Below are 19,368 nucleotides of genomic sequence, written 5' to 3' on the forward strand. Positions count from 1 at the left end.
CCTGCAGGGTGGATCGGGGGAGACACAGCCTGCCTGTCCACCTGACTGCTGTGACACTAGCCCTAGAACGGCTCTTGTTGTTACATACAGTATGTACAGTATTTCACATACAGAGCCATAGAACACGCTCCTTGATTTGTGGTAGACCGTTAACATGTGCGGCATAAATGTGATAAATGCTACGTTTGTACTCACCCATTAAATTATTCCAAAGACGTGGAGTGAAAAATGGTCCTCTAGTTTTATATCCATGTGAAAGTTCTGGCACAAAACGCGTATTTAGTGAATTATCTCCACTTTTTCAAGAGATGCACACGGACGCCTTTCTCTCCGGCGAGGGGGGGCACGTAAATATCGATGAACCGATTTTAGATACTTCCTGTCGTTTACCAAAGACGTCATCACAAATTGACAGGTGCCAGGTGTGCTGACATTTGCTCCCACCAATATTTGCCTCTTTTCTCCAGTAAAGTAAAAGTACCTCGAAATGTTACTTGTGTAGCCTACTTATGTAGCCTTACTTTCCACCACTGCTGGTAAAGCACGTTGTCTCTGTTGCGTAGTTTTACATCGTAGTTTGAGTCAAGAGCACCTGTCAATTTGTGATGACGTCTTTGGTAAACGACAGGAAGTATCTAAAATCGGTTCATCGATATTTACGTGCCCCCCCTCGCCGGAGAGAAAGGCGTCCGTGTGCATCTCTTGAAAAAGTGGAGATAATTCACTAAATACGCGTTTTGTGCCAGCACTTTCACATGGATATAAAACTAGAGGACCATTTTTCACTCCACGTCTTTGGAATAATTTAATGGGTGAGTACAAACGGAGCATTTATCACATTTATGCCGCACATGTTAACGGTCTACCACAAATCAAGGAGCGTGTTCTATGGCTCTGTATGTGAAATACTGTACATACTGTATGTAACAACAAGAGCCGTTCTAGGGCTACTGTGACACCAGCTGCAATTAAAGAGATTGCAGTGTTCAATCGATCAGCGATTTACATCCGATCAAAATCCATAGTATACTAACCATATATACATTTATGTGGCTGTCTGAATAAATTTATAAAAAAGCCCTGTCTGCCTTTTAGCTCAAACCATTGGGTCGGCAACTCGGCATGCAACAGCCAACAGGAAATATCACACTACATAGCTCTGGTACATAGCCTTCTATACTGCTTCTATGATTCTGCCCTGCAGTATAAGTCTATGGGGCTTTCGGTTTTAAATCTCAAATCGAAATCAGACCAGCCTCTCTTTAGCGTAAATAAAAAGGTTTTTGCTACTCACCAAAACAAAGGCGGGTTGTGTCATTAAAAAGCCTAGGTGACTGAATGATAGACTCAGACTCATTCAGTCACCTAGCAGGGACCCCCTGAATGAGTCTATCCAAAGTAATACAGTCACCTAGCATATACATATACATGCATAGTATATGCATGTATATTTGCATAAGGTTGTTATGGCTTAAAAGTAACTTTATAAATATATACATAAACTCACATTTTGTGGGACATAATATGATATATAGTTATTTAAAAGTTACATAGTGCTGCTTTAATATTATAAATGTAACAGGGAGACCTGTCTCTACACAGAGTTCTGTGTCCACGCCCTACCTAATGGCTCAGCTGCAAGGTGTCACTGATTATCCCCTCCCCTATAAAGCCAGGTACTCAGTCAGTCATTCCTGCTTGGTGGAGACAAGGGAAATGCCATTAGAGATCAGGAGAAGACACCTTATGGCAAATTATTGGACACGCATTAAGGGGCACGAGAATATTCACCCAGTGAAGGGAGTTCTGCAGCCATGCTGGGAATATGGAAGGGCCCAGAATACTAGCTTTGGGTGGGTGGCGAATGAGCTAGCTCAAGCAGTGGGTGTGAATGTACTGTAGACAAGCAGGCTGTTTGTATGTAACCCAATTAGGGCCAAAACCGCACTTCTCTGGAGGTATGTGTTCTGGTGCGGGAGCTTGTAGATCGGCCATTTTGAAAGTAATGTTTGTATTTTACTTTACATCTGGGTTTTATTCATGTTTGTACTCATTCGGGTAGTTCATTTTGTACTTGCCGTATAGGCTGGTGTACCATGCAGGCTCTTTGTGTAGCCTACAGTCCCCCTGCCATGTCTTCTATAGTCCCTGCCATGTCTTCTATAGTCCCTGCCATGTCTTCCAAGAGTCCCCTTAGCCGCAATTTGCAACTCTAGATTTTCTTTATAATGGGATGAATCTAGAGTTGCAATACCCTCCATTGACTCCCCACTCATCGAATTTGGTTTGCGATCTGCTTAGTCTTAAACAACGTTAAACTCACAATAACATTGCAGCTGTAGTCCCAGCTCCAGATATCCTCTTTCAATCTGCCGAGCTTGTTTTTCATAAAAATCCACCGTAGATATGTTATGAGCTACTTTGTCAAGACATCCTCTGCAGGTGATTATTTTTCTAAGTGTTGCAGTTTTCCAGTTTACCAGTGTCTAAGTGATTTTGTAGTGTATTTGCTGTGGATTGAAGTCAGAACCCTCACCCCTCCTTCCTCTTCTCCCCCTAGTCGATTGTTGACCCCTGCTTACCCCTTTAATATTAAATTGTACTGTATAACTTGATTGATCAAATTAAACTAAACTAATATTTTTGTTACAATAAATGATTACGCCGAACCTGTGTTGCACTTTATACTTTTGCACTTTTCTTGAATTGATGTCCTTGGGTTAAATTCCCAATGTGGCGTAGTCTAAGAATATATGAAGAATATTTCTGCAAAGGTTACATAAACATGACTGATGTAAATATTGTTGAGGAAAAAAATGCTATTTGAGCTTGTTTTCATAAAAATCCACCGTAGAGATGTTATGAGATACTTTCTGTCAAGACATCCTCTGCAAATGATTATTTCTTTAAGTGTTGCAGTTTGGAAGCACTCGTTTCTGTTAACGGGTCGCGCTGCTGCCTCCTGCATTATGTGCAAATTCGAAACAGGTTGAACGAAGGGCCGTTCAGTGACGTACGACGAGTGCTTCCAAACTCCAGCACTTAGAAAAATAATCACTTGCAGAGGATGTCTTGACAGAAAGTAGTTCATCATAACATCTCTACGGTGGATATTTATGAAAAACAAGCTCGGCAGATTGAAAGAGGATAATTCAAGCTTGGACTACAGCTGCAATGTTTAACGTCGTTTAAGACAAGCAGATCGCAAACCAAAAATGATGAATAGGAAGTGGATGGAGCTTGTTGCAACTCTAGATTCATCCCATTGTAAAAAAAACTAGAGTTTCAAATTGCGGCTAGTATATAACGACACATTGATTAATGCTGTACCCCCTCCAACTGTATATACTCCCCATTTTCAACTGTTTCTATTGTATTATGACACTCGCTTTGACAATGTAAACGTTATGTAAAATAATGTTTTCTCATGCCAATAAAGCTTATTTGAATTGAATTGACTGAAATTAGTTGTGGCCACTGAGCACTTGAATCCATGTAAGTGTTTTTCGTACAGAACTAATGCTTGGGATAGGTTCAGAATCATGAAAACCCCCTAGTTTGACACGTCACATGCTACTTCAAGAAAAGTATGAGATTTAGAACATTTTTCCATATGGTTGATGGTAGCCTACCCCAAATTTCAGCAGCTGTCAAAAATTCCCCTAGGGTGGTTGAATAGAAACCAATGTGGGATATGTTAGTAGACACCTTTACAAACACATTGGTGAAGAACATTCTTGGTAAGAAATCTATTCCCAGATTTTATTAATATCCTCTGGTCTATAAAAACAAATCTAAAATCAATTCCAATTGAAAGTCAACCTGTAGCCTACTCTTCTGCCCTCTAGCGACTGTTGTTGCAACTGCAGTGTGCACTCTTCACATCAAGCAGACTAGTCCATTCAAGCTCTATCCTAAATTAACCTGAATCTGAATTAAAGCATGCACATGTATGGGGAAAAAAAATCACCCTATACATCTTAGCTTTTGTGTATTGTCTTGACACTGTATGTTGAGTACTAGTAGTGTATGCTACCGTTTTTCAGGTAGTGGAAACTACTATCCCTCTGAGAGAATTAAAAACTAATCTAAACTAATCTAATCCAAGCTGAACTAGTCTAATATGAACTAATCTTGGATAATCTAAACTAATATAATCCCCCACCTCTGCTCAGAACCACAGAGCTCACAAAGAGTTCCTCTGTTTCTAGCACCATTATGTTAGAAATACGTGCCAGAACAAGACAATCTCCAAAGTACATCCAAACTACAAAAGTCTGCCAGCTATTTTGTTCAACCCCTAAAACCTACTAATTTGTTGACTGTAGTCCCCCACGGCTCTATACTAGGCCTCTTCCCTCCCCCCCCCCCCACTATAACTGTAAGGAAAATCTATTTTTATTTGAAGATATTGAATTGTAAAGAGCAATATTGTTTGACTTAGTTTGTATTGTATAGTTTTTCAATGCAAATAATCGGTATCGAATAATATTGCAACGCAAATAATCAATTGTAGATCAATACTAAGTAGGCTACTTTTGGATTATATTTAGCAATAATAAAAGAAGAGGGCTTTAATTACTTTTCCATACAATATCGCTAGACTTGGTCTATCGATAAATGTGTGTATTCTCTGTGTTCATGTCAAGGTGCCATGGGCGGAGCTTGAGGGGGTTCAGGGGGTGCTGGCAAAAAAAAAAAAGAAAAAAAACTTCTGGCTTCTGACTGTAGTTTGTAATCATCTCTCTTATCATGATATGATGACTCGCTGTATGGCTGTAGTGAATGTGTGTATGTGTGTGAGCTGCTGTACTACCTAAATAACTCATTTTTAGGGGTTAGGGCATTGTAAAAACGCTAAAATAATAAAATAAAGGTAAAAAAAAATCGTGCGCACGCTCAGTCGCACCCCCAGGCGTCAAGTTCAAGCTCCGCCTATGCAAGGTGCACCTTAACTTTTGACACACATGCATTTCTTGAACTTGTGACACAACTTCACAACTAATGAGGTGGACACGTTGGCCATTTCTTTGTGACTGACGATCACTGATGAAGACGATGTCTTTGCCCTGGTGATCTTTGTTTTATGGAGGAAATAAGAACATAAAAATAAAAGCTGCAGGTCACTGAACAGAACACAAGTTTAGATCAGATTAATATGTTTTGATAATACAGGTCGAAGTGCATTAATAACTAAGACACGTGTAAGATATGATGATGGTGAAATAATTGAAGGCAGTGTTATAAATGAATGATATGGTATGAGATTATTAGTTCATGTAATCAGTGAAAACCCTGACATGGCAAGTGCTGCAGAAGGAGTGATTATAGATGGTCAAATATTTAGATATTCATTTAGAGCTTATACTGTACACCAGTCTACTCACGTGTGGTCAACGTTTTCAGGAACTTCAAGTTGCCTATAATGATGCCACACTAATTTTACTCCTGAGGCCTAGATGGTGCAGTGCAAGCGCAATATGCTTGTGGCTGAGTCAAGAGTCAATACTGTTTCAAGTGGTTCACATGTGTCGCTTGGATGAGTCTGTGAATACTAGCATCATAAGTAAAGAAGATATAAAACAATGTGTCGCTTGGATGAATCTGTGAATACTAGCATCATAAGTAAAGAAGGACCCTCCAGCCTTTCTCAAGTTGGAACTTGGAGTCTACAACATATTCATTCATTCATTCATTCATTCATTCATTCATTCATTCATTCATTCATTCATTCATTCATTCGAATACAAGTGATGGTCAACAATAATTTAATAATAAGTTATTAGTGAAGATTATTATTAATACGTTCAATAACCATCAAATGTCTTCTGTCCCCATGCATGTGAAAACCACGTCATCACTTCACGCATAGAACCATGGAAGGACAAGCTGGTATAACCAATACGTTTAACCATAATTCATGCAATATTCCTGTTGTTTTACTTTTGTGACTGATTGCTTTATCTTTGTCCTTAGTAGTGAGACGTGTTTTAAGGAGGAACACCCATGAATTCAGGTGAGTAATGCATAGAAAAATAGTCATTTTGGAGGTGAACTATCCCTTTAACTTTTGACACACAATGTTGGTTTTCTTGGAAGTGACACAAACTAAAACATTGGGCATGTTGTGTTGTTTTTGCGATTGCTACGAAGTGTGTCTTTGTCCCAGTGATCTTTGTTTTATGGAGGAAATAAGAACAGCACAGGTCACTGAACGCAAGCTTAGATAAGATCAAGACGTTCAGATAATACTGGGTTAATGTGTATTAATGCTGGGGGGTATGTATTTAAACGAGGCCAACAGAGACGGTATATAGCTCCAGAGTTAGCAGAAGAGCTTTAGAATGACTGCGTCCACATACGGAGCCCCAATGCTGTCATATGTGGCCTTGTTGTTACTAGGCTGTCTGTCATGTGCAGAGGCAATAAGTGCAGACACCGTGAATGAGATTCCACAGCAGCTCGTTAGCAGAGCAGAAAGGATCAGCCAAGAAACGTGCCAGCCTGACATCCACTCCGTGCTGAGAGAAATGAGCGCTCTGATGACCGAGCAGAGGATCCAGCTGCAAGCCACCATGGACAGACTCAAGGACAGCGAAGGTCTCATCAAAGGTCTGTCTATTGATTGCATTGTAGCCTACTATGTAACTAAATTATTTTTGCCGCAATATTTGACAAAAAGTGGTTTCATTTTATCTTTTTACAGAGCAGCGTGTTGATCTGCAACAGACCAAGCAGGAGCTACAAGCAGCATTGGAAAAACTGGAAAAACTCAGTGACAGCGACAGTTTGATTAAAGGTACATTTTGAGGGGCCCTGGCTCCTATGTCCAGCTTTGAGGGTGCATGTAAACACAAACTTTGTCCTAACACAAACCATTGCCATTTATAATGAATGGCCAGTTTTACGTCATTGTCCCAACACAAACATCAAATGCCATTGATAATGAATGGCCAGTTTTGAGTGTTTCTGTAAACACAAACATTGAAGACGAAGGTGAGGACGCAGATTCTAATTTTCCGGAATGTGATGATGTATGATGATAAGAGCACCCCTCACTTCACACAGGTGTGATTTTTTTTATTCCACTGTACTGTGGATTGTCATTTATTGTCATTGTTTATGTAAACTGTAAAAAGTGTCCTGTAATTCCATAATGGGCTGGGCGTCTTCAGAAGCATGACAATTTAATAAAGAAAAATCAATCACGTATTATGTAACAGTTGTGGCCGAGTATTTTCAAACGTTATGTTATTATTCTCTCCAAGCTTCTCTTGAAACCATTGAAGCCAGATCAAATGCCACAGAGCATGGCGTGCAGTTTCTACAGAAGCAGCATGAAGGTAAGGAAGAAAACTATGCCTCAATGTTCATACAGTTAAAGTGCATACTAATCTGCATGTTAAAGGTTTTATGACTTTGAACATTCAGTGGGTTTTCTGTGGTCTGCGTTTTTTTTCTGTGTCTGTGAAGCCTTTTGAGCTGCAATGAAAATAGGCAAAACAGTGAAAACAGTGACATCTGCAGATTTCTATGTCATATACGGGATTTGCTGACTGTGTCAGCAGGAAAATCAGAGCACTTGTTTGAGCCAGAAAAACCCAGACCACAGGAAATCTACTGAATGTTAAAAGTTCAGGTTTTTTGGGTGCATTTGAGCTCAGAAAGTAAAAAAAGAAAATACAAAAAAATACAAAAACCTTTAATTACCGGTTATTCTATTACATGTCATGTATGTGTGTGTTTTACAGTCAGACAAGTGTCTTTCTCAGCCTCACTTCTGGCCTCTGGAAATGGAAACACAGGACCGTACAATGTTGGCACTATCCTGACCTACAGACATGTCATCACTAATGTCGGTAATGGATATAATCCAAACACAGGTATGACGAATCGTGAATAATGCATAAAAAGATCATGCAAACTGTGTAAACAGTTAGCCTACATATACATTAGTTAAACAAACAGTGATGTAAATAGCTTCAATGTAATGAACCAGGGGTGGTCTTTTAGATGGGTCCCGGGACATTTTATGAGTACAGTACTGAGTACAGTATTACATCCCAGGACCCGCGGAGGGTGACGTGATTGTGTCCTTTCTCAGTTTAGTGAGTCTAAGGATGCAGGATGCAGGCTATTTTACTGAATTAACAAATGATGTTCTTCACTTACAAGACAGTAAAGTGAAGTATTTTCCAAACGCAGGTTTCTTCACTGCGCCCGCGAAAGGTGTCTACCAGTTCAATATCTTCGCCTATGGTCATGGGGGAAATATTCCCACAGGAGCTTCCTTGTATAAAAATGGCCAGCCTGTAGTTATTGCCTATGAACATCAACCTAGCCATGCCCATAGTGCATCTAATGGAGCCTCGCTGCTGCTGGAGACAGGGGATGTAGTCTATGTGAAACTCTACCCTAATTCATGGATACATGACGATGAAAATCACCCTAGTACATTCAGTGGTCACCTGTTGTTTACAGTGTGAGGAAGATAATGCATTTCACAATAACATCCATGACTGTTAACCCATTTAGACCTGAGACAAAATGTCTCCCCCCCAAAAAAAAAAAAAATGTGGCTGCTGCCCATCTCAAAATATTTTGTTCCACAGACGGAACTCCCAGTAGCAAAGATTTGGTTTGAGTTAAAAAGGTTGGCTGTGGCCTGGGCCCTTGGCCGGTAATCCAGTCGTCAGTGTGCCGCGGGTTTGACTCCTGTGGCACTGCCACTGCTATTTTTCAACAGCTAAATCTAAAACAGATGCGTCCTCGGGTCTAAATGGGTTAATGTTGTGTTTCATCATCATCATCATCATCATCATCATCATCATCATCAACCTAACATTAGTTTGTGGTTTATCCAGCCAGGGGCATTGTGCTGATTGGTCAGCTGACATATCAACCCTACAGGGATTATACATACAACTTACTATAGTCAGTGCGAGCCAATTAAGTTCATGGAATAGGAAAAGACAGGAATGATCAAGACATTGTCCAGAACATAAGAAATTACATCTTTACATAAACTGATAGCACAATATATTAGAAATAGTTCTTAAATTACAAATTGTTTAATTGAATCAATATTTCATATGTTTGTTTATTTACTCACAAACTGATTTAGTGTTGCTAATTTGATGTGTTCTGGAAAACGCTTTGTAACTGCAGCTTTGAAAACCATTATGCAAATAAACTTGCTGATGATAATAATGCTTATTTTTATTCCACTGTCTATAAAGCAGACGTAGAATACGCACATCGACAGGCTGGGTTCTGGGCTAAATAAACTACAGCAGATAATGGATGGATCCCGCACACCACAGGTACAAGAAAAGACCTTCTTTATTCAATAAAGAACGTCTTTTCTTGCATTGTACCTGTGGTGTGTGGCCTCCATCCATTAACAACTGTCTATAAAGTATAAACCCAATCTTTATTAATGTCCCCGGACGGAGGGCAATTAGATTTAGGCCTACAGCAGTTCGTAGAGGTTTGAAACGTAAAAACTTTACAAAACAGCAAAACACTACTGTGTTCATTTCAACTGTACATGTATATCAACAATTCTAACAGAGAATGAATGAATAATAATACAGATGAATAATATACACACAGTAACAATAATGAATACATGAATGCCTGATCACATTTGACTAGTTAAATTTTTTCATTATGTTATGCCATTGTACGTCAGTAGATGGCAGTAGTTGCCAATACATACATACAACTTTGATCCCGCCTGTGAAAAATGCCACTGTAATAAAAACATGTATGTTCTGGTCATGTTCATCTCAGAGCACATTTTGGACTGATATGTGTGACGCTCACAGTACTAATTGGTACACTGATTGAGCCTCAACTCAACTACTTCTATGAGATTGAAATAACCAACTCCACCATCAATATACATAACACAATTTGGAGAAGAGACTTTTAGCTATTGAAGCTATTTACATCAGTTTTTATTTTATTTTATAATTTACACACCCCAAATTACGCACCTGACCTGGCTAAGGACCTATTGATGCTTTTGACTTTTGACAAAAGGTGGAGCTAAAGGTGTGACCAAAATGGCACTGTGTATGCATGCGCGTCATCAGTACGTTTCTCGTCTTTTTGTTTTTTGTGGTCTTCCGTTGTTTTGTGATGAATTTGTTGTAATCTCCCTGCGTGTCTCTCCGTCCTAACCATGATTCATGTTTCATGATCTTGATTTGATGAGGCTGGTAAGTTGGAAATAATAAACCCAATAAAAAAAAGTTTAAAAATACAAATGTATTGAACTTGAATGTCTGAGCTCAGAACAGGCCCGTCGCATCAACAGAGAAAAATAGCAGTAAAACTTCCTGTGGTAGTTTATTAGTTGTAAATGTTTGACAGTAGGGCATATCCTTCTATACAGTCTCAGCCTTATGTTCCCACAAGGAACAAAGAGGATTACGAAAATAAGTTATCCTAAGAACATTGAACCTTACAGTGAGTCAACTGTACACTAATAAACATTAGTTTTTAGAATGGCAATCCATTCATGAACCATATATTTCAACAAACTAAGACACAGTAGTCTTTTGGAGGACATTTTATTATGAAAGTGACAATTAACATTAAACATCATAAGTTATGTTAGAAGGACACATTTTAGGACACTGCTATGCGTGTGTGTTCAGATGAATGTACACAGTCTCTCCAGAGCAGATGGGTTTCTGTTGCTCAGGAAGACGAGTTCCTTCTTTCCTTCTTCTGTTAGACCTGAAAAAACAAAAACACACAAAATGTTTCGGCGTGACTAAAACTATGACGTGGAATATTCCCCCGTTGGCCATAAGAGATTGTCCTCCTTTTAAATCCTAAAAAAGCACAATCTTAAAAAATGGTTACTCGATAACCAATCTTGCTTTGCATTTATAATCAATCCTGCAATTTATCCTTATTGGCCTGAATATAAGACATATTATTATTTTTCCAATGGAAATATCCTAAAAGACAGGGTCGTATTATAATCAGGGACTAGACTATTTGACATTCAATGTTCCCACAAATGAGTCTTTAAAAATGGGGTGTCTTCTTCTAATCAGAGTAATTTTATATTCGGCACAATACGGTAAATACTGCATTTTACCTATAACTTATACCCGTTGTACCTCTGTTTTTTTTAGGGGCACCAGCCCCCTCCAACATCTATCTTTTCAACGTGACGTTATGTGGCAGCCAAGTCTATGGACTTTTTATGTTTGTCTTGTTCATGCTTACTGTGAGGGTGCTGTAGCCAGCAGCGCTCCACATAGTACAGGTAACAGCTCTCAAACTCCTTCTCACTGTAGTTGGAAACCGACACCGGGATGAAGGGATCCATTCTGTCGAAGCCCTCCTGTGAGAGAGAGAGAGAGACACACACACGATGATTCGATTGGCTGAGCACGGAATGTGATGATGTACTGTGTGATTTTATTCGACGAAACGAACACTGTGATGGTGTCGACCCTACACTGACCTCTCCCAGCAGCTCCTGGGGCAGGTAGGCCGTGTTGGGCTTGTAGAGAGAGCCCGTCTGAGAGAGAGAGGCCAGGACGGCCCCCCCGCACTGAAAGAGACAGAGAACAAATACCTTACGTTGTTATTAGGAAAAAAAGAAAGAAGTGATATTATGTTGTTGTACACATTCTGTACTATTAGCAGTATGGTAGCCTTGTGAATGAACTTTACCCAGTCATTGTTCATCAGTTTCCTGAGGTTGTGAACCAGAGTCAGCTCGTCTGGAGACACCTGAGATGGGGGGGGGGGAGAGAGAGAGAGAGAGAGAGAGAGAGAGAGAGAGAGAGAGAGAGAGAGAGAGAGAGAGAGAGAGAGAGAGAGTTTAATATTGTTGCTGTCAGGCAGAAACCTCCTATTTCCATATTCTAAATTGTTGTGGTTCACACTAAAGAATCCAAAATAGCAGAGCTACAAGCATGAAATGTGGCGCAAAGCGACGCCTTTTGAGCTAATTTCAAATCCTCAGTGTTCATTTTACACAAGTGGAAATGTGTACGCACACCTTAGTTTTCAACCTTCAATCATTTAGCCGATTCCCTGGACCCTTGTCGGTCCCCAGATCACCACGTCGTCAAGAACTAATTAAGATGTTACTTTCGAATAATGATGGCGCACATTTTGTGAATAAGGCACCCTTATATTATGTGTAAATGTATTCATTATACTTCACGTATAATTAACTTTGGTTGGTGCAACACAAATGTGTATAATATGGTTCCTCCTAATTTTATTATTATTATCACCATGTCCTTCAAGATATAGAGGGGTGAGGAGAGAATGAATGGAACTGTGGAGAGGTGTGTGTGTGTGTGTGTGTGTGTCTGTGTGTGTGCGACTGTGCGTGTGTGTGTGCTCGTGCGTCTCTCACAGCGCTCTTGTCCTCCTTCTTGATGCTGGTCTGACCCCAGAGGGCGTTGACCCCGTCCACGGCAACGGCCAATCGGAAGCCTGCGTCCGGCTGTCCGCTCTGCAGCCTGAGTTCCTTCATCAGAGCCCCCACGACGTCACTACTGCTCTTCACCCGAGAAATACCCTGAAAAAACATCACATATAATAACCCATTCTGACCTGAGATCAGATTCATACCAGGTTTCCACTGGACACACACTGGTCTGATGAACCCATTCTGACCCGAGATCAGATTCTAGAAATGTCAGTCGCTCTTCGATTTTTCAAAAATAGCAGACCTACAAGCTCGTATCGCGCCACTCGGTGGCGCGATATGAGCTTGTAGATCTGCTATTTTTCAATAGCTAAAGCATAACATGATGCCGACACCAAAATGGGTGCCCGTTCAGAATGGGTTAACATCCCATTTAGACCCCAGGACGTATCCGTGTCATAGCTTTTAACCGCTTTTAGCCATCACTAGACCTGAACGTGCCCGTCGGCCACCGGCCTACTTGAGAACGATGCAACTTGGGAAGCTAATAGCACCCGTTTTAACTGTCTGTCTGTGTCCCACATAGAGATCTCTGTATCTGTCCGTGTCTGAAGAGGGCAAACTGACTGTTTGTGAAAAGTGGACTGGTTAAGTGATCAATTGTCAGGTGCCGTGGCAATCAATTGGCTACTGAGGTAGATGCTGGTGAGGGGATTGCACAGGTGAGGGGATTTAGGCTGATTAGGCCCACTGGCAGAGCCTGACCAGAGCCTTTTGTGGTGGTTCTGGACAACCGTGGCTGTGACCGACTCAAGGCCGGTCCCTGCACTCCCTGCGGGGGTGTGGAAACATGAATGTATGAAACAGCGTTCACGTGTCATCATGAACGTGCGCAATGATAGTCAACGGACCAGAATTGGCCCCGCGCTGCAATACCAAATTCGGCCACTATGTCCATTTCGCCTCAGGGTTTCCTCCGGGTGCCGTCTCTATTCATATACTCTAAGGTCCAACCCCTTGTATTTCTGACAGATATATGGCCGAGGGCTGACAACTGGACTCACCTGGTCCACCAGCTCCCCCAGTGGTCGGCCCTCGTCAGTGAACTCCCTCTTGGTCCACGTGTAGCGATGTGTCGTCTTCAGCTGAGGAAGAGCATCGGTGCAGAGACAAACACACGCGTTTGTATTGCTATACTTGTGAGGACATCGGTGCAGAGACAAACACACGCGTTTGTATTACTATACTTGTGAGGACATCGGTGCAGAGACAAACACACGCGTTTGTATTGCTATACTTGTGAGAACGTTAATTTTAGGACAGCAATTTTATAAATGCTTTTATCTTTTGTCTTTTCTAACCCTGAGTTCTACATACTTAGTTGCGAGTCAGTACTCAGTAGTGTTGCACATGGAAAATAGCCTAAAAGCTGATGCTAAATAACAGCAGTGTGGAGCTCCATGTATTACTTTATCTCTTACAAAAAAAAAACCCACTTGTGTGAAGTGGAAGGCACCCACTCTACGTCATAGTAAAAAGTCCATAGACTTGGCTCAGCCACATGACGCCACGGGGGGCACGCACAAACCCATGCGTTGGAAAGGCTAGCGTCCCTAAAAGAAATGTATAATAATCTTCAAGGTGCCATGTTTACCTTGGCCAGGAAGTGTTCGTTGGTGGTCTTGAAGTTCCGTAGCCAGGTGGAGGCCTCCATGGGCTGGTCAAAGCGTGACGTGTTGAAGGAGGACGCCAGCAGCTCCTTACAGTTCTTCACCCACAGGTGAGCTGCACAGAAACAAGATGGACTCATACAGGTGAGCTGCACAGAAACAACTAACAAGATGGACTCATACAGGTGAGCTGCACAGACACAAGATGGACTCATACAGGTGAGCTGCACAGACACAAGATGGTCTCATACAGGTGAGCTGCACAGACACAAGATGGACTCATACAGGTGAGCTGCACAGACACAAGATGGACTCATACAGGTGAGCTGCACAGAAACAAGATGGACTCATACAGGTGAGCTGCACAGACACAAGATGGACTCATACAGGTGAGCTGCACAGACACAAGATGGACTCATACAGGTGAGCTGCACAGAAACAAGATGGACTCATACAGGTGAGCTGCACAGACACAAGATGGACTCATGAACTGCCAACTTACTCCCTTCTTCGTTACTTAACAGGGCTTCATATTGTTAGGGCCAATTCATACTCCTATTCTACAGCCGTTTTTCGGCACTGTAGTGCCGAAATGATTTCGGCTCGTCAGAATTTTTCAGTAGCACCGAAGAGCCGACTTTAGGACGGTACCCGCCCCCCCCCCCCCCCGAACCTCAAATGACGTCACATTGTAGGCTCTACAGAGCCAAATGACGTCACATTGTAGTCTCTACAGAGCCAAATGACGTCACATTGTAGGCTCTACAGAGCCAAATGACGTCACATTGTAGTCTCTACAGAGCCGAACCGACTTCTATTCGGCTCTAAAATAGGAGTATGAATCGCGCCTTACTTTGTTTCCGATTTTAGACTACTGTTATGATTATTGATTTGATTTGAACAGGGTGGTGAAATGAATGTCTCTATTTTCTATATAGTGCATTATGAATATAAGTAAGTTATCGTGACCTACCTACTTAGGGCAAGTCATTAGGCAGAACATTTCAAAATGGTTCAAAAGTATAAAGGTGTGTGTGTGTGTGTGTGTGTGTGTGTGTGTGTGTGTGTGTGTGTGTGTGTGTGTGTGTGTGTGTGTGTGTGTGTGTGTGTGTGTGCGTGCACATACCATCAGGTATGTGTAGAACCAGCCATCCTTGTGAGGAACAGTAGTGCACAGTGTGACAAAGAACCATGGTCTTTCCAGAGCCCTTCAGTCCATCTGATACAAACAACTGGGGTCAAGGGTCACACTCTGGGAGAGCAGGAAGGAAAGGCTCCACGAGGTGTGAAAATATCTGATTCAACCATTGGCTTTTTTTTTTTAATTAAAAAAAGGCTAAATATTGCTAATGGTGGCGAAATATAACAGACAAAAGAAAATAGATATCTCACTTCGCCATTGATTCATGTTGCTTAATGAGGTTAACTTTGGCTCAATTATGTTGCTACACGTGGTTTAATTCAACTTAATTTGGCTCAATGTTTGTTAATTTGGCTTAATGTTTCTTAATCTGGTTTAATGTGGCTTATGTTAATTTATTTGACATGGACATCACACTGCACATTAACTGGTAAAACAAAAGTAAAAACCATCACTCAGGTAACAAGTCAGAAACAATACAATGTGAGAACAGTTGATTTGATTCCAACCGTCTCCTGTAAAACCCCTGTAATTGTACGTACCGTGGCTAAATGACCTAGAAATGACCTAAAACTCTGAATTAAAATGTGGGGGACATCTTATGTTATGTCCTCACTCATAACACAAACAAGAAAATACAAAACTGCCTAGAAGTACTTATACGTTATACAAAGGCATCCATTGTCTTAGTGCTAAGGACTCGCAATGAAAACAAACTATTTTTGGACACCAATAATTGAACAACAAAGTACAATACAGGGTTAAATGGTTAATCAGACTAATCAATTTCGTCGATTATAACTTCTATTACTTTGTGTCCATTTGTCAACACATAGTACTGTATACTGCAGGGGTGCCCAAAAGGTAGATCGTGATCTACCAGTAGATCAAAATGACATGGCCCTAAAAATATACAATTTTAAAAAAAGGGGAAAAAGGCATCTGACACTTGAATTAAGACAACTTCATTGATTGACATGAAACAGGGCCTGTCGGCTTATATGGCAACGCCAGCGCCGCTGTTCTAGAGCCCCCTTCAGGTACATTTTGGAAATGCATTCAAAGGATACACAGCAGGTATCTGTGGGCAGGTTTGCTGTAGTCGACACTCTTCAGGTAGGAGATGATCTCCAGAGCAGGTGGTCTGACCATCACACAGGCTTCATTGAACGTTTTCACCTGCACGCACGCACACACACACACACACACACACACACACACACACACACAGTCACATACACACACAGACACACACGCTTGTAGATCTGCTATTTTTCAATAGCTAAAGCACGGATCGCTGCAATGTGAAAGCATTGAATACAGTTGTAATGAAGTGTACTCGGATACAGATCGCTGCAATGTGAAAGCATTGAATACAGTTGTAATGAAGTGTACTCGGATACGGATCGCTGCAATGTGAAAGCATTGAATACAGTTGTAATGAAGTGTACTCGGATACGGATCGCTGCAATGTGAAAGCATTGAATACAGTTGAATGAAGGCCTTGAAGGGAGTGAAAGAATCAAGGCCAATGTGAATCTTGGCCAGCGGGGACCAAGCATCTGTATTCGGGAACAGTTCGAATCAAACGGACTAAAGGTGGTTGCACAATGGATGCGTTTCTTTCGGAAAACCGACGGAAAAACGCTGTTAAAAATCCAAAAACGCATCCAGTGTGCAGGGACCTTGAGTGTGAATCCATCCTCAGACAATGAGTTGCGTTGGTATGGTTTACCTCATAAAATGTTTTGTCCCGACCCAACCCTTTGGTGTTTTTTTGAAGTTGGTAAACCTTTTTCTGACTCTCTTTCTCTCTCTCACCTGCTGTTGGAAGCGCGGTGGGAGGCCGTGGGGGAACAGGGTCTTGAGGTGTGCGAGGGGCAACGTGTAGTATTGTCCTGCATGGTTCTCTGAGTGACACGCCTGAGGAGACCAAGCACAGGTGGACAGACATTTTAAATATTTTACACGTACTGTAGGAGCTCTGTGTTGCGTATAGGACTGTCATTCAATGGTTCAAGCAATTCAATTCAATTCAAAGGGCTTTATTGCCATGAGAAAACATACGTTTACATTGCCAAAGCAGAAAGAACAATACAACAAAGCAATACAATCAAAACACAGTCTCTGGAAGCTGTACTAGTACCAACTTACCGGGTCAGACTCCCGGGTTCTGAATACGGACAGAGGTTCCTGTGTGTGCTGAGACGCCACAGCCAGAACCTCCTGCTGCTCACACAGACCGGTGTGGATGAGCCGGACCTGTGCTGCCTGAACACACAAGAACACAACAACACATCATGGAACTTAGAAACAAAAATGAATCAATCAATCTATTAGATAATTAGATGGTTCTTAGGTGTATTTTAACTCACCGTTGGTCTCAGTCTGAAGAACAGTTTGTGTAACGCCGCCATGGTCTGCAACACAGATCACCAATAGTATCAGTTATTATGCATCACATAATCAATAAAAGCATATCTGATTATCAATCAACAACCAGGCTACAGCGTGTCTTCTGAAGCTCCGCTGTGATTTCTATTCTAACCTACAAACACTTGCCTTGACAGCATCAGTCACTGACTCAGTGTGAATGAATATAAAGCGAACTGCAAAAAGGTATGTTGGCGAACGTTTTCTGTGTCAGACATATTGACTCTCAGGAGAGCAACATTCCTGAATTGTCAGAACGCAACACCAAGTGTCACAGCCTGGTCAGTCTTTCTTTATTCCCCAAGCATTAGATGTATTTACTAGAATAGCAATCTGAAAACCCATTTGCAAATAAAGGAAAAAACAGTGGCCTCTTTTCCTTTGAATCAGTCTGTCTACTAGTACAGATGTCAATTCTTGCCGCCTGCCCTATCAATCCTTGCCCCTGATGTACCTATAGGTGAACTTGAAGCCTCTTCAGTAGACAATTATGATGATGTGATTTGATTATTAGATTTTATTTTAAGTTGAATTAAATACACATATGAATCAATATATAAATAATAATTATAGTTCCCATGGGAAGTGGAAAATGCATGTTTCAATACAAATGGATTAACAGACAGTGCAACCAGGGTGTGTGAAAAGCAGACCTCCCCATGAGGTGGGCATGGCATATTATTGTTTACTTAATTTGTATATTGCCAACCGTTAGCCTACCTACAGAATATTATAGCCTATAACATACACAGTAACCAAGGTAATAATACCAGCTAGCTATAAACAATCAGTGCAAACTAACTGGTCATGCTGAACTTCCACACCCATTGCTTTAGATTTTGGGCTGCAGGTTAAGACAGACTAGGCAATGTTATGATGACAGTTACAATTCCAAACAGCTATGGATATCGATAGGAGAGGAGGTGACAGCCAGCCAGGGGTCCCCTTTATTTCTCCATTATATTGAAGGTGGCAGCCTCCCGAAAATAGTACTATCACTGTGACTTTGTGAGCTTGTAGATCGGCTATTTTCGGCGAGCGACAGACAGTTGTGTCGTCCGTTGTGCTCACCTTGGCGTGTGTCTGTGGCGCTGTGCTGCTGTCTGTGCTGTCAGTGGATGTATTGTAGGGACGGCAGAAAGTCAAACAGTGCAGTGTGCAGGAGCGCGAGCAGAGATCATGGGCGTCGCCATCTTGGATCATGTACCGCAAAGCAAGAAGAAGTGACGTAACGTGGTGTTGTTGTTCACTTCCAGGTCTGTCTGTATATCTGTGTCCAAGGAGTATGTTGAAGAAGGAGAGGTCACATAATAATAATGATAACATTAACAAGTATAATTATAATGCATTTATAATATAATAATTAAAATGTTATTAAATGAAATGAATGCATAACAAAACAGTGTGGTAGTATGGCTGTGTGTGTGTGTGTGTGTGTGTGTGTGTGTGTGTGTGTGTGTGTGTGTGTGTGTGTGTGTGTGTGTGTGTGTGTGTGTGTGTGTGTGTGTGTGTGTGTGTGTGTGTGTGTGTGTGTGTGTCTGTGTGTGTGTGTGTGTGTGTGTGTGTGTGTGTGTGTGTGTGTCTGCGCGCGTGCGTGCAAACTGAAGTCTTGGTGTGTGCGACCCGACCCACTAGGCCCTACCGTTTAATTATTTGATATGTCACTACAATAGTAAACTGGTACACTACAAGACTACATCATCTGCAGT

General features: G+C 41.4%; 1 protein-coding gene across 1 annotated transcript; it reads right to left on the reverse strand.

Moving 5' to 3' along the window:
• Positions 1-10,387: 10,387 nt before the first annotated feature.
• On the reverse strand, positions 10,388-18,862 carry dap3 (death associated protein 3; the record flags this gene model as incomplete). Its single annotated transcript, XM_083760751.1, has 13 exons — positions 10,388-10,749; positions 11,251-11,368; positions 11,492-11,581; positions 11,704-11,763; positions 12,401-12,565; positions 13,480-13,560; positions 14,070-14,200; positions 15,212-15,304; positions 16,297-16,405; positions 17,048-17,149; positions 17,381-17,497; positions 17,602-17,646; positions 18,731-18,862. The coding sequence occupies 13 exons, from the start codon at positions 18,860-18,862 to the stop codon at positions 10,664-10,666; spliced, it is 1,329 nt and encodes a 442-aa protein (XP_083616877.1). The 3' UTR covers positions 10,388-10,663.
• Positions 18,863-19,368: the final 506 nt, after the last annotated feature.

This window comes from Protomyctophum parallelum (assembly GCF_964188405.1).
Source record: "Protomyctophum parallelum genome assembly, chromosome: 3".
Lineage (NCBI taxonomy): Eukaryota > Metazoa > Chordata > Actinopteri > Myctophiformes > Myctophidae > Protomyctophum > Protomyctophum parallelum.